This window comes from Melanerpes formicivorus, unplaced genomic scaffold (genome assembly GCF_026170545.1).
Source record: "Melanerpes formicivorus ecotype bairdi unplaced genomic scaffold, bMelFor1.0.p_v2 SCAF_34, whole genome shotgun sequence".
Taxonomy (NCBI): Eukaryota; Metazoa; Chordata; class Aves; order Piciformes; family Picidae; genus Melanerpes; species Melanerpes formicivorus.
The window spans coordinates 4,377,496-4,401,674 of record NW_027142386.1 but is presented as its reverse complement, the minus strand read 5'-3'; the positions used below and the strand labels follow the sequence as shown (position 1 = coordinate 4,401,674).

The 24,179-nt window shown below is 61.5% G+C and overlaps 1 protein-coding gene across 1 annotated transcript in view; it reads right to left on the bottom strand.

Annotated features, from left to right (window-relative positions):
- Positions 1 to 24,179, bottom strand: part of SNRNP200 (small nuclear ribonucleoprotein U5 subunit 200) — a 48,981-nt gene that overhangs the window by 5,335 nt on the left and 19,467 nt on the right. Inside the window, 24 exon segments of the mRNA XM_068156660.1 lie at positions 317 to 425; positions 1,373 to 1,481; positions 2,778 to 2,898; positions 2,900 to 2,930; positions 3,961 to 4,139; positions 5,249 to 5,441; positions 6,745 to 6,950; positions 7,375 to 7,388; positions 8,656 to 8,686; positions 8,688 to 8,824; positions 9,853 to 10,026; positions 11,603 to 11,645; positions 11,647 to 11,793; positions 12,472 to 12,626; positions 13,161 to 13,279; positions 14,205 to 14,311; positions 16,151 to 16,234; positions 16,737 to 16,817; positions 16,901 to 17,053; positions 17,937 to 18,134; positions 20,469 to 20,657; positions 21,169 to 21,300; positions 22,557 to 22,667; positions 23,562 to 23,711. Coding sequence (XP_068012761.1) covers positions 317 to 425; positions 1,373 to 1,481; positions 2,778 to 2,898; positions 2,900 to 2,930; positions 3,961 to 4,139; positions 5,249 to 5,441; positions 6,745 to 6,950; positions 7,375 to 7,388; positions 8,656 to 8,686; positions 8,688 to 8,824; positions 9,853 to 10,026; positions 11,603 to 11,645; positions 11,647 to 11,793; positions 12,472 to 12,626; positions 13,161 to 13,279; positions 14,205 to 14,311; positions 16,151 to 16,234; positions 16,737 to 16,817; positions 16,901 to 17,053; positions 17,937 to 18,134; positions 20,469 to 20,657; positions 21,169 to 21,300; positions 22,557 to 22,667; positions 23,562 to 23,711 — 2,973 coding nt within the window.

Genomic DNA, 24,179 nt, shown 5'->3' with positions numbered 1-24,179 from the left:
TCTGCTCTGCTCCAGTTTGAAGCCCATTGCCCCTGGTCCTGTCCCTGCAGGCCTTTGCAAACTGTCTCTCTCCATCCTTCCTGGAGCTCCCTTCAGACACTGGCAGGCTGCTGTTAGGTCCCCCCTGGAGCCTCCTCTTCTGCAGGCTGAACACCTCCAGCCCCCTCAGCCTGTCTTCACAGCAGAGCTTCTCCAACCCCCTGCTCGCTTTCCTCTCCCTTGGCCTGCCCAAAGCCAGGAGATGGAAGTCCACAGCCTGAGGCAGGAGATGAGGCATTTGCAGAGCAGAAATGGTGGCCCCAAGCTCCTCACCAACCTTCTTGGATCCCTGGCACATGATGACACATCTGCCCTCGTCGTCCTGCAGCGGGCGGTTGGCGTGGCCGACCATCTGCAGCACGTCGTAGATGGGATAATCCACGTACCTGAGGGGGCAGGCACACAGGGAGCTCAGGGAAAGGCCTGCAGCAGGGCTGGCCAGGGGGCACCTGCTGGGGAACAGCCCCAGGGAGAAGCAGCTGGGAGTGCTGGGGGACAGCAAGGTGCCCAGGAGCCAGCAGTGTGCCCCGGTGGCCAAGAAGGCCTCAAGGGTGTCCTGGGGGGCATGGAGAAGAGTGTGGGCAGCAGGGTGAGGGAGGCTCTCCTGCCCCTCTGCTCTGCTCAGATCTGCAGCCCTGGGTCCAGGTCTGGGCTCCCCAGGTGCAGAGGGACAGGGAAGTGCTGGAGAGAGTCCAGGGCAGGCTGGAAGCTGCTGAGGGGCCTGGAGCAGCTCTGGCAGCAGCAAAAGGCTGAGAGCCCCTGGGGCTGAGAGCCTGCAGAAGAGCAGCCCCAGAGGGCAGCTGAGCAATGCTCAGCAAGGGCTAAAAGGAGCTGTGGGGGGCAAGAGGCTGGGGGCCAGGCTCTGCTGAGTGGTGCCCAGGGCCAGGCCAAGGGGCAAGGGGCACAAAGTGGCAGCCAGGAGGTTCTGTTTGCCCCTGAGGAGAAAGTTGTTTGGTGTGAGGGTGCTGGAGGCTGGAGCAGGCTGCCCAGAGAGGTTGTGGAGTCTGCTGGTGTGGAGAGCTTCCAATCCCCCTGGGCATTGTGCTGCTGGGCAAGCTGCTGGGGGTGCCCCTGGTGGGGCAGGGGGGTTGGACTCCATGGACAAAGCCTTGAGCAGCCTGGGGCTGGTGGGAGCAGTCCCTGCCCATGGCAGGGGTTGGAGCTGGCTGAGCTTTCAGCTTCCTTCCAACCCAACTCTGTGACTCTACGAAAGCCTCCAGAGCTCTGCCACAGCTCCCAGCCTGCACCTGGGCAGGGATGGATCCCTTGGGATCAGAGGCTGGTTCCCCTGGGGGTCAGGGGAGCAGGGGGGGCCCGGGGGGGGGTCACTCACGCGTGGATCTTGCCGTTGTAGTACTGAGTGTCCATGATGATCACCAGGTGAGCAGCGATACTCATGCCCCAGCACAGGCTGCGGGAGGCCACCATCACCTGCACGGCACCTGAGGGGGCATGGGACCAGCACTCAGCCCCTGGGCCACCCCTGCAGCACACAGCAGCTGGCAGAGGTGAAAGAGCTAGGAGCAGGGGAGGTCCAGGAGAGGGGGTGAAGATCACACAGAGGTCATCTTCAGAGCCAGGAGGTAGAGAAGTGCCACAAGGCTTGCCTAGCTGCTGTCTGCAGTCCACAGACTGCCAGGCTGTGCATCACCACCAGCCCAGCAAGGCTCCAGGCTTGGGGCAGTGTGGGGCACAACCACCCCAAGCAAAGCTCCAGGCCTGGGGCAGTGTGGGGCACAACCAGCCCAAGCAAGGCTCCAGGCCTGAGGCAGTGTCTCAAGCAAGGCTCCAGGCCTGGGGCAGTGTGGGGCACAACCACCCCAAGCAAGGCTCCAGGCCTGAGGCACTGTGGGGCACAACCAGCCCAAGCAAGGCTCCAGGCCTGGGGCAGTGTGGGGCACAACCAGCCCAAGCAAGGCTCCAGGCCTGGGGCAGTGTGGGGCACAACCACCCCCAGCAAGGCTCCAGGCCTGGGGGCAGTGTGGGGCACAACCAGCCCAAGCAACACCACAGGCTTGGGGCAGTGTGGCTGGAAAGCTGCTGGCAGAAAGGGACCTGGGGGTGACAAGCAGCTGAATAGGAGCCAGCAGTGTGCCCAGGTGGCCAAGAAAGCCAAAGGCCTCCTGGCTGGGAATCAGCAATGCTGTGTCCAGCAGGAGCAGGGAGGGGATTGTCCCCTGGTACCCAGCTCTGGGGAGGCCACACCTTGAGTGCTGTGTCCAGTTTTGAGCACCTCAGTGCCAGAGAGATGTGGAGGTGCTGGAGCCAGGGCAGAGGAGAACAAGGAAGCTGTGAAGGGCCTGGAGAATAAATCTGATGAGGAGAGACTGAAGGAGCTGGGGATGGTTAGATGGGAAAAGAGGAGGCTGAGGGCAGACCTCATTCTCTGTAGCTCCCTGAAAGGAGGCTGTGGAGAGGCTGCTGCTGGTCTCTTCTCACAGGTCATCAGTGATAGAACAAGAGGGAATGGCCTCAAGCTGTGCCTGGGGAAGTTTGGACTGGACAGCAGGGGAAAGGAGTGCTCAGGGCTCGGAATGTGCTGCCCAGGGAGGTGGTGGAGTCCCCAAGCCAGGCTGCGTTTGCAGGGGGTGCTTGGGGCTGTGGTTTAGGGGTGGACCCTTGGGAGAGCAGGGTTAATGGTGTGGACACAGGTGACCCTGAGGGCCCTTGTCCAACCTGGGGTGCTGGGGGGGAGGGCAGGGGGATGGTGCTGGGCCCCCTGGCAGGCTGCTGCTCACCGGAGCTGAAGAGCTGCTCCACCACGCGGCGCTCCATGGCGGTCAGCCCCTCGTGCAGGTAGCCCACCCCGTTCACCAGGGTCTCCTTCAGGGTGTTGTCATTCAGCTTCTCCAGGTAGGGCAACCAGGTCCTTCTCTGCACAGTGCAGGAACCTGCTCCCCCAACAACCCAACCCCCAGGTCAGAGAAGCAGAGAACTGATGACTTGGGAAAGCCCTCCCCGAGCTCGTCCAGACCCAAAGCCACCAACGGGCTGCAGGGAACAACAGCTCCAGGGGTGGGGACTCCACCACCTGCCCTGGGCAGCCTCTTCCCATCCCTGACCACTCTGGCAGGACAGCATTTGGTCCTCATGGCCAACCCTAAACCTCCCCCATGGGGCAACTTGAGGCCATTTCCTCTTGTCCTGTCCCTTGACACTTGGGAGGAGAGCCCAACCCCCACCTGGCTCGAACCTGACACTAGGCAAAAGAGACCTTCTGGCTCTCTACAGCTCCCTGAGAGGAGGCTGGAGCCAGGTTCTCTGTAGAGAACCAGAAGGTCTCCCCTCAGCCTTCTTCTCAGCCTGGGAAACCATTGAGGGACTGGAGCAGGCCCAGAGAAGAGACCAGCAGAGACTGTGCCCCTGGACTGGGCACTGGGGAGGCCATGGCTTGAGGGCTGGGCTCAAGGTTGGGCTCCTGACTGCCAGAAGGACTTTGAGGGCTGGAGCAGGGCCAGAGAAGGGCAAGGAAGGTGGGGAAGGGTCTGGAGAAGAGGGCTGGGGAGGAGCAGCTGAGGGAGCTGGGGAGAAGGAGGCTGAGGAGAGACCTTCCACAGCTCCCTGAGAGGAGGCTGGAGCCAGGTGGGGGTTGGGCTCTTGTGCCAAGGAACAAGGGGATAGGAGGAGAGGAAATGGCCTCTCAGGGGGGGATTTAAGGTTGGAGAATTAGAAGAAACTTCTCCCCTGCAAGGGTTCTGAAAGCCTGGCCCAGGCTGCCCAGGGAGGTGGTAGAGCTCCCAGTCCCTGGAGGTGTTTGCAAGCCTCAGGGCTGCGGTGCTGAGGGCCACGGTTCAGCCCCAGCCCCGGCAGAGCCAGAGGTTGGGTGGTCCTGAAGCTCTTCTCCACCATTCCAAGGCTTGAGCAAACAGCCTGAAAGGTGCTGCCTGCCTGAGGGAGGGGAGGAGGCCCCAGCAGGCTGACCTCTGCCGCTGGACGTCGGAGGCGCAGGTGGTGAGGATGTTGATGGCCGTCAGGCGCGTCTGCTTGCGCGACGGCACGAAGACGATCACCGGCTTCTTCGGCGAGTGCTTCATGATGGCGTGGTACACCGGCTTGGCCATCGACAGCAGCCTGGTCTGCGTGTGGCTGATGTTGAAGCCCTGCAGGAGGAGAGGGAGAGGGGAGGAGGAGGCGGCAGAGGGGGCAGCAGAGGAAAAGGAGGTGGAAAAGGAGGCGGAGGAGGGAGAGAGGCGGAGGAGGGAGAGAGGCGGAGGAGGAGAGAGAGGGAGGAGGAGAGAGAGGGAGGAGAGAGAGGGAGGAGGAGAGAGAGGGAGGAGGAGAGAGAGGGAGGGGGAGGAGAGAGGAGAGAGGGGGAGGAGGAGGAGAGAGGAGGAGGAGGAGGAGAGAGGAGGAGGAGGAGAGAGAAGGAGGAGGAGGAGAGAGGAGGAGGAGGAGGAGAGAGGAGGAGGAGGAGGAGAGAGGAGGAGGAGGAGGAGAGAGGAGGAGGAGGAGAGAGGAGGAGGAGGAGGAGAGAGGAGGAGGAGGAGGAGAGAGGAGGAGGAGGAGGAGAGAGGAGGAGGAGGAGGAGAGAGGAGGAGGAGGAGGAGAGAGGAGGAGGAGGAGGAGAGAGGAGGAGGAGGAGGAGAGAGGAGGAGGAGGAGGAGAGAGGAGGAGGAGGAGGAGAGAGGAGGAGGAGGAGAGAGGAGGAGGAGGAGAGAGGAGGAGGAGGAGGAGAGAGGAGGAGGAGGAGTGAGAGGAGGAGGAGGAGGAGGAGAGAGGAGGAGGAGGAGAGAGGAGGAGGAGGAGAGAGGAGGAGGAGAGAGGAGGAGGAGAGAGGAGGAGGAGAGAGGAGGAGAGAGGAGGAGGAGGAGGAGGAGAGAGGAGGAGGAGGAGGAGAGAGGAGGAGAGGGAGGAGGAGAGGGAGGAGGAGAGGGAGGAGGAGAGGGAGGAGGAGAGGGAGGAGGAGAGGGAGGAGGAGAGGGAGGAGGAGAGGGAGGAGGAGAGGGAGGAGGAGAGGGAGGAGGAGAGGGAGGAGGAGAGGGAGGAGGAGAGGGAGGAGGAGAGGGAGGAGGAGAGGGAGGAGGAGAGGGAGGAGGAGAGGGAGGAGGAGAGGGAGGAGGAGAGGGAGGAGGAGAGGGAGGAGGAGAGGGAGGAGGAGAGGGAGGAGGAGGAGAGAGGAGGAGCAGAAGGGGCAGCGTCAGGACTGCCGCCCAGAGAGCAGGCGGAAGGGCAGGGCTGCCGGGGCTGCCGGGGCCGCCCCCAGGCTCACCTGGATGTGCAGCTCGAGGGGCACGGGGCGCACGTTGGGGTGGAAGTTGAAGGTGGAGGTGGCGCTGCAGCCCAGCCAGTGCGCCACGTCCTTGGCGTTGGAGAGCGAGGAGCTGAGCGCCACGATGCGGATGGGGCGCTCGATCTGCGAGGAGATGTAGCGCATGCGCGAGCAGATCACCTCCAGCACCGGCTGTGGGGAGAGGGCAGCGGGCAGCAGCGGGCAGCAGCGGGCCGCCTCCGCCTGCAGGGGGCCGCCTCCGCCTGCAGGGGGCCGCCTCCGCCTGCAGGGGGCCACCAGGCTCCTCCTGGGGTGGAGGTGGCCACCAAGCCCCTCCTGGGGTGAGGAGGCCACCCAGCTTCTCCCAGGGTGGAGGAGGCCACCAAGCTCCCCCTGGGGTAGAGGTGGCCACCAAGCTCCTCCTGGGGTGGAGGAGGCCACCAAGCTCCCCCTGGGGTAGAGGTGGCCACCAAGCTCCTCCTGGGGTGGAGGAGGCCACCAAGCCCCTCCCGGGGTGGAGGAGGCCACCAAGCTCCTCCCGGGGTGGAGGAGGCCACCAAGCCCCTCCCGGGGTGGAGGAGGCCACCAAGCCCCTCCCGGGGTGGAGGAGGCCACCAAGCCCCTCCCGGGGTGGAGGAGGCCACCAAGCCCCTCCCGGGGTGGAGGAGGCCACCAAGCCCCTCCTGGGGTGGAGGAGGCCACCAAGCTCCTGGCTGCTTCTCCTGGCTGAGCTCTGGCCACTTCAGACCAAGACCTTGACCCATGGAGAAGCCCAGGAGATCCTCCTGAGCTTCCCAAAGGGCTCCCACCAGCTTGGAGGAAAACTCCAGGCAGGAAAACCTGAGCCCAAAAGAGATATTGGGAGTGAGCTGCACCCCACAACAGGAGGAGGCTGAAGGGAGACCTCCTTGCCAAGGTGGCCACCAGCAGCCTGGCCTGGAGCAGGGCAGGGATTGTGCCCCTGGGCTGGGCACTGGGGAGGTCACAGATTGAGTGCTGGGCTCAAGGTTGGGCTCCTGACTGCCAGGAGGACTTGGAGGGCTGGAGCAGGGCCAGAGAAGGGCAAGGAAGGTGGGGAAGGGTCTGGAGAAGAGGGCTGGGGAGAAGGAGGCTGAGAGGAGACCTTCTGGCTCTCTCCAACTGGAACCTGGCTCCAGCCTCCTTTCAGGGAGCTGGAGCGAGCCAGAAGGTCTCTTCTGCCTAGTGTCAGGTGATAGAAGAGGAGGAAATGGCCTCAAGTTGCCCCAGGGGAGGTTTAGGCTGGCCCTGAGAAGCTTCTCCCCTGCCAGGGCACTCAGGGCCTGGCCCAGGCTGCCCAGAGAGGCAGCGGAGTCCCCATCCCCGGAGCTGCTCCCACAAGGTTTGCCCCCTGGGCCCCAGCTTGGTGGCCAGGGTGCTGCTGGAGGGGGTTAAGACCTTGAAGAGCTCTTCTCCCAGCCAAGCAACCTGTGCCCAGGTGGTGGTGGTGCCCACCCCATGCCCCTGCCAGCTCACCCCCATTCTCCCCCCCAATGAGGTGCACTTCATCCACGATGAAGAGGTTGACGTTCTGGACGTTCTTGCGCTGCTTCCAGCGCCTGGAGAGGATGTCCCACTTCTCAGGGGTGCTGATGATGATGTTGCCTTTGCCCAGCAGCTTCAGGTCAGTGCTGGTCTCCCCTGTCAGCAGCACAACCTTCTTGTTGAGGCGCTCCTGGAACTTCTCTGGCCGAGACGGAGCAGAGATCACCACGGGGCAGGGGGTGAGCTCCCAAGCCTCAAAGCACAGGAGATCCACCCAAAGCCCTGGGAGGTGAAGGGTGGGTGGGGGGATGGGGTCTCTGCTTCCTCAGAGAGACCATGGCTGCCCAGGGAGGTGGTGGAGTCCCCAGCCCTGGAGGTGTTCAAGAAAGCTGTGGCCGTGGCACCTGGGGCCATGGTTTGGTGGCCATGGGGGGGGTTGGGTTGATGACCTTGGAGGGCCACTGGAATAGGCTGCCCAGGGAGGTGGTGGAGTCTCCATCCCTAGAGGTGTTCAAGAGATGTGTGGCCATGGTGGTGTTGGGTTGATGACCTTGGAAAGCAATAATGGATAAGGCTGCCCAGGGAGGTGGTGGAGTCTCCATCCCTGGAGGTGTTCCAGAAACCTGTGGCCATGGCACTTGGGGCCATGGGGGGGTTGGGTTGATGTTGGACTGAATGATCTTGGAAGGCCATAATGGAACAGGCTGCCCAGGGAGGTGGTGGAGTCTCCATCCCTGGAGGTGTTCAAGAAAGCTGTGACCATGGCACTTGGGGCCATGGTGGGGTTGGGTTGATGTTGGACTGGATGAGCTTGGAAGGCCATAATGGGTAAGGCTGCCCAGGGAGGTGGTGGAGTCCCCATCCCTAGAGGTGTTCCAGAAACCTGTGGCCATAGTAGTGCTGGGTTGATCTTAGAGGGCAATAATGGATAAGGCTGCCCAGGGAGATGGTGAAGTCCCCACCCCTAGAGGTGTTCAAGAAATGTGGGGCCATGGTGGTACTGCGTTGATGACCTTGGAGGATGATTGGCACAGGCAGCCCAGGGAGGTGGTGGAGTCTCTATCCCTGGAGGTGTTCCAGGATCCTGTGGCCATGGCACCTGGGCACATGGTTTGGTGGCCATGGGGGGGTTGGGTTGATGTTGGACTGAATGATCTTGGAGGGCAGTAATGGATAAGGCTGCCCAGGGAGGTGGTGGAGCCACTATGCCTAGAGGTATCTAGAAGGTGCTTCCAGCACCTTCATAAGTGCTGGAAGAGCACCTGGAGTGGCCTGAGCAGGAGGGTACAAAGAACAAGAGCTGGGGAAGGGTCTGGAGAATAGGGCTGGGGAGGGGCAGCCGAGGGAGCTGAGGAGAGGAGGCTGAGGGGAGACCTTCTGGCTCTCTGCAGCTCCCTGCAGGGGGGCTGGAGCCAGGTGGGGGTTGATGTCTTCTCCCAAGGAACAAGGGGCAGGACAAGAAGAAATGTCCTCAACTTGCTCCAGGGCAGGTTCATGCTGCCCATGAGGAACAATTCCTTCCATCTGAGGCTTGCCCAGGCCTGGCCCAGGCTGCCCAGGGCAGTGGTGGACTCTCCATCCCTGGAGGGGTTTCCAAGCCCTGGAGCTGTGGTGCTGAGGGCCATGGGGTGGTGGTGTCCTGGCAGTGCTGAGTTTAGGGCTGGACTCCATGACCTCAAAGCTCTCATCCAAGCTAAGCAGCTCTGGTTGTGATGTGCTGCTGAGTTGCTTTAGTGGCAGGGAGCTCTAGAGGAGTGCTTGGGCTTGACCACCTCAAGGTCTCTTCCAACCTCACCTTCTCTGATGGCTCTGGAGTCAGCCTGAGGGATGTGCCAGCAGAAGGGGGAGGGGGAGGCAAAGGGCAGCAGGGGCTGAGGGGAGCAAATCCAGGCTGGGGGTGAAGCTGGTTACCTGCTCAGCCAGGGCCTCCATGGGGGGTGATGTAGACACAGCGACCCTCGGAGTTCTGCAGCAGCATCCTCAGGATGGCGAACTCGGCGCAGATGGTCTTGCCACTGCCCGTGGGGGCACCCACAAACACGTTGTCATCGCTGTTGTAGACTGTGTTGAACACTGGGGGCAGAGGGGAGGACACAGGAGGAGTCTCCACTGTCCTGCTAGCCACCCCTTACCTACTGGCAGGTGATAATGAAGTCTCCCCTGAGCCTTCTCTGCTCGAGGCTCAACAACCCCCAGCGGTCCCAGCCCTTCCCAGCATCACAGCTCAGGGGTTGGGAGGGACCTCTGGAGATCTTCCAGTCCAACCCCCCTGCCAGAGCAGGAGCCTGTTCAAGAGGGACAGGGAAGTCCTGGAGAGAGTCCAGGGGAGGTTCTGGAGGTGCTGAGGGGCCTGGAGCAGCTCTGGCAGCAGCAAAGGCTGAGAGCCCTGGGGCTGAGAGCCTGCAGAAGAGCAACCCCAGAGGGGAGCTGAGCAATGCTCAGCAAGAGCTAAAGGAGCTGGGGGGGGCAAGAGGCTGGGGCCAGACTCTGCTGAGTGGTGCCCAGGGCCAGGCCAAGGGGCACAAAGTGGCAGCCAGGAGGTTCTGTTTGCCCCTGAGGAGAAAGTTGTTTGTTGTGAGGGTGCTGGAGGCCTGGAGCAGGCTGCTCAGAGAGGTTGTGGAGTCTCCTGGTGTGGAGAGCTTCCAAACCCCCTGGGCATTGTGCTGCTGGGCAAGCTGCTGTGGGTGCCCCTGGTGGGGCAGGGGGCTTGGACTGGGTGAGCTCCAGAGCTCCCTTCCCACCCTCATTGTGTTGGGTTCAGCATGATGAGGTTTGAGCTGTGGGCTGGGTGAGCTGCAGTCCACACAAAGTGGATCTGTTAAGAAACTGCACAGGATCACAGCAGTTCCCTGTCCCTCTGCAACTGGGAGCCCAGAACTGGATCCAGGACTCCATCAAGAGCCAGTTTGGAGGAGTTCATAGGATGGTTTGAGTTGGAAGAGACCTTAAAGTTCATCCAGTTCCACCCCCCTGCCACGGGCAGGGACACCTCCCACCAGCCCAGCTTGCTCAGGGCCTCATCCAGCCTGGCCTTGAACACCTCCAGGGAAGGGACATCCACCATGAGCTCCCTGGGGAGGAGGAGCAGAGGGGACACCAACCTTGGGTCTGGATGGGGTTGAAGAAGGGGAACTTGTCCTGGTAGAGGCTCTCGAAGGAGCTGTTGCGCAGCGCAGACACAGGCAGGGGCTGCAGGTCCAGCAGCTCGGTGGGAGGAGGATACTTCTCCGGCAGGATCAGGTGGCGGAAGGACACAGGCAGCTGGGTCTCACAGGCTGGCAAAGAGACACAAACCCCCCTCACTTTCACCCCCAAAACCACCCCAGAGCTTTCATCTCTGCCCAGGGGATTCCTGGCCCTGCTCTAAGGGAGATCTCAGAAGCTTTGAATGGATTCATTGAAGGGGTTGGGTTGGAAGGGACCTCAGGGCTCAGCCAGCTCCAACCCCCCTGCCATGGCCAGGGACACCTCACACCACAGCAGGTTGCTCACAGACACCTCCAGCCTGGCTGCAAACACCTCCAGGCAGGAGGCTTCCACCACCTCCCTGGGCAACCTGTGCCAGGCTCTCACCACCCTCACGGGCAACAACTTCTTCCTCACAGCCAATCTCAATCTCCCCACTTCTAGTTTTGCTCCATCCCCCCCAGTCCTATCCCTCCCTGACACCCTCCCAAGTCCCTCCCCAGCTTTCCTGTAGCCCCCTGCAAATCTGGAAGGCCACCATTAGGTCTCTTCAGAGCCTTCTCCTCTCCAGCCTGCACAACCCCAACTCTCTCAGTCTGTCCTCACAGCAGAGCAGCTCCAGCCCTCTGCTCCTCCTGGTGGCCCTTCTCTGGACACCTTCCAGCACCTCCAGATCCTTCCTGGCACAGAGGCTCCAGAACTGGCCTCAGAGCTCCAGCTGTGGGCTCAGCAGAGTGGAGCAGAGGGGCAGAATCCCCTCCCTGGCCCTGCTGGCCACACTTCTCTTACTGCAGCCTAGGGTTGCAAGTGCTCCCTGATGGCTCCTGTTGAGCTTCTCCTCCCACAGCACCCCCAGGTCCTTTTCTTCAGGGCTGCTCTCCAGCCAGTCCCTGCCCTGACCTTAAAGCTCATTCAGTTCCACCCCCCTGCCATGGGCAGGGACACCTCCCCCCAGCACAGCTTGCTCAAGGCCTCATCCAGCCTGGCTCTGAACACTGCCAGGCTTGGAACCTCCACAACTTCTCTGGGCAGCCTGAATCTGGGGTCTCACCACCCTCATGGAGAAGAATTTCTCCCTCCTCTTTTATCTGATAATACTGATGCAGAATCCTGGCCTGGGTTGGCTTGGAAGGGACCTTGAAGCTCATAGTATCATAGTATCAGTCAGGGTTGGAAGGGGCCACAAGGATCATCTAGTTCCAACCCCCCTGCCATGGGCAGGGACACCCCACACTAGATCAGCCTGGCCAGAGCCTCATCCAGCCTGGCCTTAAACACCTCCAGGGATGGGGCCTCAATCACCCCCCTGGACAACCCATTCCAGGGCTTCACCACTCTCATGGGGAAGAACTTCCTCCTCATGTCCAGCCTGAATCTCCCCACCTCCAGCTTCATTCCATAGTATCAGTCAGGGCTGGAAGGGACCTCAGGGCTCATCCAGTTCCAACCCCCTGCCATGGGCAGGGACACCTCCCCCCAGCCCAGGTTTGCTCAAGGCTTCAATCCAGCCTGGCCACGAATGCTGCCAGGCTTGGAACCTCCACAGCTTCTCTGGGCTGGGCTGGGTGGGCAGGGAGCCTGAAGCTGATGCAGTGGCAGGGAGGTCTGGGGCTGGGCAGGGAGGCCTGGGCCGGGCAGGGGGGCCTGGGGCCGGGCAGGACTCACAGAGCCAGCGGTCGGACACCACGCGGATGAAGTACTGCGGGGGGCAGCGGCTCGAAGACCGGCACGAAGAAGGTGACCAGGTGCTCATCCTGGGCATACTTGGCCTTCAGCAGGAAGTACTCATGGTGCAGGATCACCTCGCTGTCCACATCCTCCACCAGGATCCAGAAGGCCTCCGAGGAGCCGTGCACCTGAGCCAGGCCAGAGGTCACCTTCGCCCCCCCAGCCCTTCAGCGCCCTCTGGGAGCTCAACTCCAGGCTGCCCACATCAGCCCTGCCCCACAAGGGTCCTCTCCCCACCAGTGGCCTCCTCCTGCCCCAAGAGTGCCTCCCTCCCACCAGCAGCCTCCTGCCTCACCACTGTCCCCCATCCCTCCACCACTGTCCCCCATCCCTCCACCAGCAGCCTCCTGCCCCACCACTATCCCACATCCCTTCACCAGTGTCCCCCATCCCTCCACCAGTGTCCTCCTGCCCCACCACTGTCCCCCATCCCTCCACCAGCAGCCTCCTGCCCCACCACTGTCCCCCATCCCTCCACCACTGTCCCCCATCCGTCCACCAGCAGCCTCCTGCCCCACCAGTGTCTCCCATCCCTCTACCAGCATCCCCCTGCCCCATCACTATCCCCCATCCCTTCACCAGTGTCCCCCTGCCCCACCACTGTTCTCCTCCCACCATCTGCATGGTCTTCACTGAGCTCCCACCAGTGTCCTACCTCCTCCCACCACCAGCTTGGTGTTTATAGAGCTCCCACCAGCCTCCTCCTCCCCCCAGCCTCCTCCTCCTCCCCCCACCAGCATGATCTTCATTGACCTCCCAGCCTGCTCCTGCTGGTGTGCCCAGGGGGTGGGCAGCTGCCTGCTGACCTTCTCGTCCCACTGGAAGTCAGGGGCGATGGTGAGCTCCACCTTGAGTGTGGAGCGGGTGATGGGCTGCAGGTGCACGGAGAGCTCCAGCTTGGGGAAGAGGTGCACGTACTTGTGGATGGTCTTCCCCATCTTGGGCATCCTGATCAGCTCCCCTGCAACAGGCAGGGCTGGCCTCAGCTCAGACAACAGGGCAGGGCTGGCCTCAGCTCAAACAGGGCAGGGCTGGCCTCAGCACAGACAACAGGGCAGGGCTGGCCCCTCAGGACAGAGGGACATGGGGGCAAGGCTGGCCTCAGCACAGAGGGACAAGGGGGCAAGGCTGGCCCCTCAGCACAGAGGGACAAGGGGGCAAGGCTGGCCCCTCAGCACAGAGGGACAACAGCACAGCCAACAGCTCTCCCAAGGCCAGGGGATCAGGAATCCAAGCTCCAAGGCAAAGCTGCTGCCTGCCTCAAGCACAGCAGCAGCTGAGGAAGGATAAAACTTCCCCTCCCATTGCTGGCTCCCTCTGCCACTTCTGGCTCTCACCACTCCCATTTCTGTCTCTCCCCCTCTCCCACTTCTGCCTCCCCCCTCCCCTTTCTGCCTCCCCCCCCTCCCATTTCAGGGTCCCTCCCCCAAATGAGAGAGGAGAAGCCAGGAGGCAGAGGCCTGTGCCTGCCATGCCCTCGGGGGGGGCTGCCTACCAATCTCGTTGTGGTTGAGGTCATAGAGCCTCTCAAAGGGGAAATTCTTCTTCTCAATCTTCTTCACCACCTCCTCTGGCAGCTTCTTGAACTGGCGCAGAGGGCACATGGACTGCCACCTGCCAGGGCACCAGGGGTGAAAGGAAGCTCTGGAGCTCACCCAGCCCAACCCCCCTGCCCCACCAGGGGCACCCAAAGCACCCTGCCCAGCAGCACAATGCCCAGGGGGGGTTGGAAGCTCTCCACACCAGCAGACTCCACAACCTCTCTGGGCAGCCTGCTCCAGGCCTCCAGCAGCCTCACAACAAACAACTTTCTCCTCAGGGGCAAACAGAACCTCCTGGCTGCCACTTTGTGCCCCTTGCCCCTTGGCCTGGCCCTGGGCACCACTCAGCAGAGTCTGGCCCCAGCCTCTTGCACCCCCCAGCTCCTTTAGCTCTTGCTGAGCATTGCTCAGCTCCCCTCTGGGGCTGCTCTTCTGCAGGCTCTCAGCCCCAGGGCTCTCAGCCTTTGCTGCTGCCAGAGCTGCTCCAGGCCCCTCAGCAGCTTCCCAGCCTGCCCTGGACTCTCTCCAGCACTTCCCTGTCCCTCTGCAACTGGGGAGGCCAAAACTGAACCCAGCACTCCAGATGTGGCCTCACCAGGCCTCATCAAGGTCCAGTTTGGAGGAGTTCAAAGAATGATCTGAGCTGGAAGGGACCTTAATGCTCATCCAGTTCCATGGGCAGGGACACCTCCCACCAGCCCAAGTTGCTCAAGGCCTCATCCAACCTGCCCTTGGACACCTCTTATACTGGTCCCTCAGCTGCTCCTCCCCAGCCCTGTCCTCCAGACCCTTTCCCACCTTCCTTGCCCTTCCCTGGCCCTGCTCCAACCTCCCAATGTCCTCCTCGGAGCGAGGAGCCCAACCCTGCCCCCAGCACTCAAGCTGCATCCTCAGCAGTGCCCTCAAAGCCTTCAGAGGCTGTTCTGGCTGCAGACCCAGCCAGGCCAAGCTGAGGACCCCAGCCCCAGGCTGAGCAGGAGCTGCAGGGCCTCACTCACATCCTTTTGTCAATCATCTTGCAGAGGTTCAGGGTCTTGTCGGTGAGCTGAGCCCAGCCGCGGTTGAGGACGATCTCGAAGATGGCTCTCATCAACCTCCCTGCAGACTGGGGGGGACACAATGAAGAAGAGGAATGGAATTAACCAGGCTGGCAATGACCTCAGAGATCATCCAGCCCAACCTAGCTCCCAACACCAGCTAATCAACTCAACCAGGGCACCAAGTGCCTCATCCAGGCTCCTCCTAAACACCTCCAGGGTTGGGGACTCCACCACCTCCCTGGGCAGCACATCCCAATGGCCAATTCCTCTTTCTGGGAAGAACTTCCTCACCTCCAGCCTGAACCTCCTCTGGCACAGCTTGAGACTGTGTCCTCTTGTTCTGCTGCTGGGAGAAGAGACCAACCCCCACCTGGCTCCAACCTCCCTTCAGGGAGTTGGAGAGAGCAAGAAGGTCTCCCCTGAGCCTCCTCTTCTCCAGGCTAAGCAACCCCAGCTCCCTCAGCCTCTCCTCACAGGGCTGTGCTCCAGACCCCTCCCCAGCTTTCTTGCCCTTCTCTGGACACCTTCCAGCAGCTCAACATCTTTCCTGACCTGAGGGGCCCAGAACTGGACACAGGACTCCAGGTGTGGCCTAACCAGTGCTGAGCACAGGGCACAAGGACTTCCCTGCTCCTGCTGGCCACACTCTTCCTGATGCAGGCCAGGATGCCATTGGCCTTCTTGGCCCCCTGGGCACACTGCTGGCTCATGTTAAGCTGCTGTCAACCAGTACCCCCCAGGTCCTTTTCTGCCTGGCTGCTCTCAGCCACTCTGAGCCCAGCCTGTAGCACTGCCTAGGCTTGCTGTGGCCATGTGTAGAACCTGGCACTTGGATGTGTTCAATCTCCTGCCCTTGGACTCTGTCCAGCCTGGCAAGGTTCCTCTGCTGAGATCTCCTACACAGAGACCCTCACAGGGACACACAGGGACTCTCACACCTCCCCCTGGGGCCACCTCACTGCCCTCTTCCCCCCTCCCTTCCCATTCTCCTGCCCAAGCACATGGTGAGAGGCTGGTTTGGCTCTGAAGGGACCTTCCAAAGCTCCTCCAGCCCAACCCCCTGCAGCCAGCAGGGACAATCCCCATCCACAGCAGGCTGCTCCCAGCCCCAAACAACCTGAGCTGCACTGGTGCCAGGCATGGGGCAGCTCTCACCTCTCTGGGCAGCCTGGGCCAGGCTCTCCCCATCCTCAGGGTCAAACATTTCTCCCTTCTCTGCACTCTCAATCTCCTTCTTTGTGTTCAAACCCTCCCCCCTTGGCCTGTCCCCACAGGCCCTGCTCAAAACTCTGTCCCCTGCTTTCTGATCTCTTCTTTAAGCACTGCAAGGCCACCAGAAGGACTCCCTGGAGCCTTCTCCAGGCTGCACAACCCCAACTCTCTCAGCCTGGCCTCTCAGCAGAGCCCTTCCAGCACTACTGTGGCCTCTTCTGACCTCCTCTGATCCTGAGTCACACTTGGAAGGTCTCCCCCAAACACTTCCATGTGGAGCAACATCTCAGTTCCTTTGGAACTCTGCCTTTGTGGCACAAGAACAAGGCCACAGCAGTCAGAGAATGATGGAATGGTTTGGGGTGGAAAAGACCTCCAAGATCAAGCCCAACATCAAACCAGCACCACCAGGGCCATCAAAACAAGGCCCCAGCTGCCATGGCCACAGGATTCTTGAACACCTCCAGGGCTGGAGACTCCACCACCTCCCTGGGCAGCCTGGGCCAGCCCCTGACCACTCTTGAAGTGAAGAAATTCTTCCTCATGTCCAACCTCAACCTCCCCTGGGGCAAGCTGAGGCCTCTGGTCCACAAGCAAAGGTTCTGAGGTGTAAACTGTTGAGTGCAAGATGTGGTTGGACTGCAGCCACCTAAGCAGAGAGGCAGAGGCCCTGGGCTGGGTCCCTCACTCACCTGGGTGACATAGACCATGTCTGCCATGAGAGCAAATCCTTCCAGCTTCAGCTGGGAGATGAAGGCTTGGAGGAGCACATTGATCTGGGGAGGAGAACAGAGAGCATCTCAGCACCTGAGCCTGGTGGGCTTTGATGTGTGGCAAGACAGAGGCCTTCCAGCCCAGAGGCCTTCCAGCCCAGAGGCCATCAACTGTCCAAGCCCCTGCAGTCAGCAGGGACATCTCCAAGCAGATCAGGTTGCTCAGAGCCACAGCAAGCCTGACCTAGAATGTCTCCAGGGATGAGGCTTCCACCACCTCCCTGGGCAGCCTGTTCCAGTGTCTCACCACCCAGCCTGTTCCAGTGTCTCACCACCCTCATGGTGCAGAAGCCCCTCCTGATATCCAACCCTGCTCCAGTTTCAAACCCCTGCCCCTCAACCAGGGCCAAGAAGCTGAGCTGAAGCTCTTTGAGCATCTCTGACACAGCCCAGGATGTCCCCCAGAGGGAAGAGAAGAGAGATGATCCCCCCTGAGGGGCATCCACCATGCAAGGATCACTGCAGCCCTCCAGAAGTCCCCTTGGGGGGCCCAGGCAGGGCTCACCTTGGCACTGGGCTCCTCAATGCTCTCCTTGACTGGGATGGGGACACGTTCCAGCAGCTTCTGCAGCTCCAGCTTCTCCTCCTGCAGGAGAGCAAAGCAGGAGAGATGAGAACACTCCTTCAGAGGCAGGTGGGATGCCCTGGGGTTGCCTCCTGGCTCCATACCTCTCTCACAGTGATGTTCCTGAACTCTGAGGACAGGGAGAAGACCCTGAAGAGCTCAATTTCACTGAGGGTGGGCTTCAGGAGCTGGTTGTAGGTCTGCATGGTCTCGTTGGTGATGTAGTAGTGGCTGGCAATGCGGCCCAGCTCCGTCACCTGCCACACAGCACCAGAGCCTCAGCGAAGGAGCAGGAAGACACAAGGTCCAAGACAGAAGATGCTGAGCAGCAGCCAGAATCAACCAGGCTGGAAAAGACCTCAGGGATCCAACCTCTCATCTATCCCCTGACACCTCCTGACAGCCAAACCATGGCTCCAAGGGCCACATCCAAGCCTTTCCTGAACACCTCCAGGGCTGGGGACTCCACCACCTCCCTGGGCAGCACATCCCAGTGGCCAATTCCTCTTCCTGGGAAGAACTTTCTCCTCACCTCCAGCCTAAACCTCCCCTGGCACAGCTTGAGACTGTGTCCTCTTGTTCTGGTGCTGGGTGCCTGGGAGAAGAGACCAACCCCCACCTGGCTACAACCTCCCTGCAGAGAGTTGGAGAGGGCAAGAAGGTCTCCCCTGAGCATCCTCTTGTGCAGGCTAAGCAACCCCAGCTCCCTCAGCCTCTCCTCACAGGGCTGTGCTCCAGACCCCTCCCCAAGCCTTGTGCTCCAGACCCCTCCCCAGCCCTGTGCCCCAGACCCCTTCCCAGCTTTGTTGCCCTTCTCTGGACACCTTCAAGTCTCTCAATGGCCTTCTGGAGCTGAGGAGCCCAGAACTGGACACAGGACTCCAGGTGTGGCCTAACCAGTGCTGAGCACAGGGCACAAGGACCTCCCTGCTCCTGCTGGCCACACTGTTCCTGACCCAGGCCAGGATGCCCTTGGCCTTCTTGGCCCCCTGGGCACACTGCTCACTGTTCAGCTGCTGCCAACCACTACCCCCAGCTCCCTCCCTGCCTGGCTGCTCTCCGGGGCTGCTGCGGCCGAAGCGCAGCTCCCTGCACTTGGGACTTGCTGAATGCCATCCTGCTGGCCTCTGCCCAGCTCACCTGGAAGTTGCCTGTCTTCTTGTCATACTTGACCAGGTTGTTCTTGTCCAGCATGAGGGCTGCAGTGTGCACCAGGTCGAGGCGGCGCTGGTCCAGCAGCGGGTCTCCCTTGAGGTCGTCGTGGGAGATGCCGTAGAGGGCCGGGGAGCGCAGCATGCGGATGTACAGGTAGGTGTAGCCCAGCCAGTTGACAGCATCCTGAGGGAACAGCCACCAGCCATCAGAGCCACCAAACACCACCTCAGGGGCAGCAGAGGACGCTGCTCCCCCCCCATGAGCACCAGCTCTGGAGGCCCCCAGCAGAGCTCAGCGGAGCTCTGGCGCCGAGCCGCAGCTCGGGAGCTCGTCCGGAGTCCCACACATAGTATCATAGTATCAGTCAGGGTTGGAAGGGACCACAAGGATCAGCTAGTTCCAACCCCCCTGCCATGGGCAGGGACACCCCACACTAGATCAGCCTGGACACAGCCTCATCCAGCCTGGCCTTAAACACCTCCAGGGATGGGGCCTCGACCACCTCCCTGGACAACCCATTCCAGGGCTTCACCACTCTCATGGGGAAGAACTTCCTCCTCACCTCCAGCCTGAATCTCCCCACCTCCAGCTTCATTCCATTCCCCCTAGTCCTATCACTCCCTGAGATCCTGAGCAGTCCCTCCCCAGCCTTCCTGTAGCCCCCTTCAGACACTGGAAGGCCACAATTAGGTCACCTCAGAGCCTTCTCTTCTCCAGACTGAACAGCCCCAACTCCTTCAGTCTGTCCTCACAGCAGAGCAGCTCCAGCCCTCTGCTCATCCTCCTGGCCCTGCTCTGGACACCTTCCAGCACCTCCAGATCCCTCTTGTCATAGGGGCTCCAGAACTGGAGGCAGTACTCCAGGTGGGGTCTCCCCAGAGCTGAGCAGAGGGGGAGGATCACCTCCCTTGCCCTGCTGGCCACACTTTTCCTGCTGCAGCCCAGGATCTGATTGGCTTTGCAGGCTGCTAGTGCACACTGAGAGCTCCTGGTGAGCTTCTCCTCCCCCAGCACCCCCAAGGCTCTCTCCTCAGGGCTGCTTTCCAGCCAGTCCCTGCCCAGCCTGGATTTGTGCCTGGGATTGCCTCCACCCAGATGCAGGATGCTGCACTTGGTCTTGTTGAACCTCCTGAGGTTGGCTTGTGCCCACCTCTCCAGCCTGTCCAGGTCCCTCTGGATGGATCCCTTCCCTCCAGCTGCCTGCTGCACCACACAGCTTGGTGTCATCAGCAAACTTGCTGAGGGTGCACTCAGGGTGCTGAGGGTGTCCATGGCACCCACAAAGATGTTGAACAAGACAGGTCCCAGGACTGATCCCTGAGGGACTCTGCTTGTCCCTGGCCTCCACTGGGACATGGACCCATGGGCAGCCACTCTTTGGGTGCGGCCATCAAGCCAGTTCCTTATCCATCTAGTGGATAGCCCTGCTGCTGCTGCTGCTGGAGGACAAGGGGGAATCAAACCCCAAGGGGAGGCCACTCTCCACCTGCAGGTTTGTCCTCAGGGGCCTTCTCCATGTGGAGAACTTGGGCCCTCTGCATCAGAAGCACCTCCCCACTGGCCTCCTTCTGCCTGCCCTTCCAGATCCCTTGCAATGTGCTCCCCAAGCACCACAAGCTGAAGGCTCTTTGCTGCCTGGACACCACTGACAACATCCTGCCCCAGCAAGGAGCATCCTCTGGCCTCTTCAAACCCCAGCAGCCACAAAGGGCACAGGAAGAATCATCCCAGGTGGAGAAGACCTCAGAGATCAAGCCCAACATCAACCCAACCCCACATGGCCACTAAACCACAGCCCCAAGTGCCACAGGAACAGCTCCAGGGATGGAGACTCCACCACCTCCCTGGGCAGCCTGGGCCAGGCTTGGACAACCCTCAAGGGGAAGAAATTGTTCCTCATGGCCAAGCTAAACCACCTTGGGGCAACCTGAGGTCATTTCCTCTTGCCCTGTCCCTTGTTCCTTGGCAGAAGAGCCCTCTATGAACATCAACCCCAACCATGAACCCAGCCCCACCCTGGCCACCAAAGCCTGGCCCCAAGTGCCATGGCCACAGGGTTCTGCAGCACCTCCAGGGCTGGGGACTCCACCACCTCCCTGGGCAGCCTGGGACAATCCCTGAGCACTCCTGCAGGAGAGAAATTTCTCCTAATGTCCAACCCAAACCTCCCCTGGGGCAACCTGAGGCCATTTCCTCTCACTCTATCATTTATTGAGAAGAGCCCAACCCCCACCTGGCTCCAGCCTCCTCTCAGGGAGCTGCAGAGAGCCAGAAGGTCTCCCCTCAGCCTCCCTCTCCCCAGCTCCCTCAGCTGCTCCTCCCCAGCCCTGCTCTCCAGACCCTTCCTCACCTTCCTTACCCTTCTCTGGCCCTGCTCCAGCCCTCAAGGTCCTCCTGGTAGTCAGGAGCCCAACCCTGAGCCCAGCCCTCAAGCTGTGGCCTGCCCAGTGCCCAGCCCAGGGGCAGCCTGCCCCTGCTGGCCCAGGCAGGAGGGAGCAGCAGAGGCTCTGGGCTCACCTTGGCGTTCTGGACGTTGCCCAGCACGGTCTCAGCGTTGAGCATGTCTGGCAGCTTGGACACCATCTGGCTCTCGATGGGCAGCTGCTGGTTGAGCAGGGAGAGGTAATACTGCAGCTCCCCATGGGAGGTGATGAGGATGCCCTCGCCCTTGGTGTCGTACTGAGGCCTCCCAGCACGTCCCAGCATCTGAGGAAGGAGAAGGAGAGATCAGCAAAGCCCAAGGACCTTTGCCCTGGGGCATCTCTCCTTGCTGCCATCTCCTGGGGCCTTTGCTGCCAGGCTGCTCAGGGCTGTTGGCACTCCTGGCTGGCAGCAGGCATGGAGACATCCCTCAGATGGGGCAGGGGGGAGGACTTGGCCTCTTCTCCTCATCCTTGCAGTGAGGCTGGGGAGACACTGGCACAGGCTGCCCAGGGAGCCTGTGGGTGTCCTCTCCCTGGAGCTGCTCAAGGCCAGGCTGGATGAGGCCCTGAGCAAGCTGGGCTGGGGGGAAGGGTCCCTGCCCCTGGCAGGGGGTTGGAACTGGATGGTCTCCAAGGTCCCTTCCGACCCAACCCTTTCCTTGAATCCATGGATCTGCTTCTCTGCCCTGCTCCCAGGACAGCAGAGAGCAAGGAGCAGCTCTCAAAGGAGCCTCAGTGGGAAAGGAAAACTCCTGCCTGGGGTGCAGGGAGCATTTCTGTGGGGAGGAAATCACCTGGAGGATGTCCAAAGCTCCCAGCTCGGTCCAGCGTCCCTTCTCCGGGCTGTAAACCTGAGTGCCCTTGATGATGACAGTGTGGGCAGGGAGGTTCACCCCCCAGGCCAGGGTGGCTGTGGAGACCAGCACCTGGGGGAGAGAAACAACCATCAGAGCCTCTGCCTTGGGGCAGCCTGCTCCAGGCCTCTGGCAGCCTCCCAGGGCAGAAGTTCCTCCTCCTGCTGAGCTGCAGCCTCCTGGGCTGCACTTTCCATCCCTTGCCCCTTGGCCTGTGCCAGGCTGCAGCTGAGCAGAGCCTGTCCCCTCCCTCCTGCCCCCCAGCCCTCAGCTCTTGAGAGACATTGATCAGATCCCTCTCAGCCTTCTCCTCTCCACACTCAGCACCCCCAGGGCTCTCAGCCTCTCCTCCCCAGGCACTGCTGCAGTCCCTTCAGCAGCCTTGCAGCCCTCCCTTGGACTCTCCCCAGCAGCTCCCTGTCCCTGCTCAACTGGGGAGCCCAGAGCTGGCTGCAATGTTCCAGGGGTGGCCTCAGCAGGGCAGAGCAGAGGGGGAGGAGAAGCTCCCTGGCCCTGCTGGCCACACTCCTCTGAATGCCCCAGGACTCCCTTAGCCTTCTTGGCCCCCAGGGCACATTGCTGTGCCCTGCAGCCCTTGCTGCCCAGCAGCACTGCCAGCTCCTTCTCCTTGGGGCTGCTCTCCAGCAGATCCCCTCCCAGCCTGTGCTGCTGCAGCTTCTTCCTCCTGCCCAGCTGCAGGACTCTGCTCCCCTCCTGGCTGACCCTCAGCAGGTTGCTCTCTGCCCAGCTCTCAGCCTCTCCAAGCCTCTCTCAGTGGCCTCACAGCCTTCAGGGGGCTCAGCCAAGCCTCCCAGCACCATCAGCAAACTTGCTGAGCACAGCCTGTCTGTCTGTCTGTCTGTCCCCTCCTCAGTGTCATTGATGCAGATGTTGATCAAGGTCCAACTCTCTGTCTTTTGCCCCCCTCAGGGCAAGGTGGAGGTGGAGGCTGGCAAGGAGTGCATGAAGTTTGAAGCTGGAGCCTTCTCCTACTACGGGGTCATGGCCCTTGGGCCCTCCCCTGCCACTGGTGAGCACCTCCTGACCACCTGGGTGCCAGTGTGGGCAGAGCTGCTGGGGGGCTGAGGAGATGCTGCCCACCCTGGTGCCCCTCCAGCTCTCCTGGGGGGCTGTGAGGTCATTTATTGTCCTCAAGGAGCCCCTAGGGATGCCCAGCAGCGGGCACAGGGCCCAAGTCTCTCTGGATGGCCTCACAGCCTTCAGGTGTCTCAGCCAAGCCTCCCAGTTTGGGAGCATCAGCAAAGTGGCTGAGCAGCCCCTGGCTGGCTGGCTGTCCCCTCCTCAGTGGCACTGAGGCAGATGTTCACCTGGATGTGTTTGTCAGCAAAGAGATCCTCCACCAGGGTCCTGTCCACTCGGGTCATGCCGGCGTGGTGGATGGCGAAGCCGTAGGGAAGGAGATCCTTCAGCTCCAGGTTCTGCAGGAGGAACACAACCAGCTGCAGGCTTCCTCCCCAGCCTGAGGAACCACCCCCCAACCAAGGAGAAAAGAAGCTACAGAAGGTTGTGCTGATCCTACAAGCTCAGAATGCTGGGGTGCTGGGAAGAACTTCCTTGACTGGAAGAGTGGTGAAGGATCAGAACAGCCTGGAGCCAGAACCTGCCCCTGGGGCACAGCAACCCCAGGAAGGCTCCAGGCTGGGAAGTGCCTGGTGGGGAAAAGGCCCTGGGGGTTCTGGGTGCCAGCAGCTGGAGAGGAGTCAGCAGTGCCCAGGTGGCTAAGAAGGGCACCAGCAGCCTGGCCTGGAGTGGGCAGCAGGAGCAGGGCAGGGATGGTGCCCCTGGGCTGGGCACTGGGGAGGCCACAGCTTGAGGGCTGGGCTCAGGGTTGGGCTCCTGACTGCCAGGAGGACTTGGAGGGCTGGAGCAGGGCCAGAGAAGGGTAAGGAAGGTGGAGAAGGGTCTGGAGAAGAGGGCTGGGGAGGAGCAGCTGAGGGAGCTGGGGAAGAGGGAGGCTGAGGGGAGACCTTCTGGCTCTCTTCAGCTCCCTGAGAGGAGGCTGGAGCCAGGTGGGGGTTGGGCTCATGGCCTCAGGTTGCCCCAGGGGAGGTTTGGGTTGGACATTAGGAGAAATTTCTCTCCTGCAGGAGTGCTCAGGGATTGTCCCAGGCTGTCCAGGGAGGTGGTGGAGTCCCCAGCCCTGGAGGTGCTGCAGAACCCTGTAGCCATGGCACTTGGGGCAGTGGTTTGGTGGCCAGGGTGGGGTTGGGCTGATGTTGGACTGGATGAGCTCAGAGAGGATTTCCAACCCCAATTGTTCCATCAGAGTGCAACAGCTGTGCCAGAAGAGCCCTGCCTGGGCAGTCAGTTACCTTGCACTGCTCTGCTTCTGTCCTCAGGACCTCAGTGGAGGCTGAGCCCTCTCTGAGGAAGAGGCCCAAGGTGTCTTTCTCCAGACACATGTCCCTGATGGCCCTGGCAGTCTTCCCAGTCTCCTTCCTGGAGTGCACAAACACCAGCACCTGGTGGGCCAGCAGGGAGAGGAATCAGCAGGGCTGCAGCTGCCACAGCTGCTTCCCCCACCCTGCTCCTGCTGCTCAGGGTGGGAGGAGATCTGCAGCGAGTCCAGATGTGCCCTGAAGCACCCCCAGAGCTCCTGAGCTGAGAGGGCAGCATCACAAAGGCTTCCGCAAACCGAGCTGGCCACTCTGGAGAGGGATGGCATGGAGACAAAGCCAGCTCCTCCCTCCCTCCCTCTGCAGCCATCAGCCACCCACCCTGACCCGACCCTCTGCTGCACTGCACCACCACCACCACCTCCCAGGGCCTCCCACCACCTCCTCCTCCTCCTCACCACCACCTCCTCCTCCTCCCCACCACCACCTCCTCCTCCTCCCCACCACCACCTCCTCCTCCTCCCCACCACCACCTCCTCCTCCTCCCCACCACCACCTCCTCCTCCTCCTCACCACCACCTCCTCCTCCTCCTC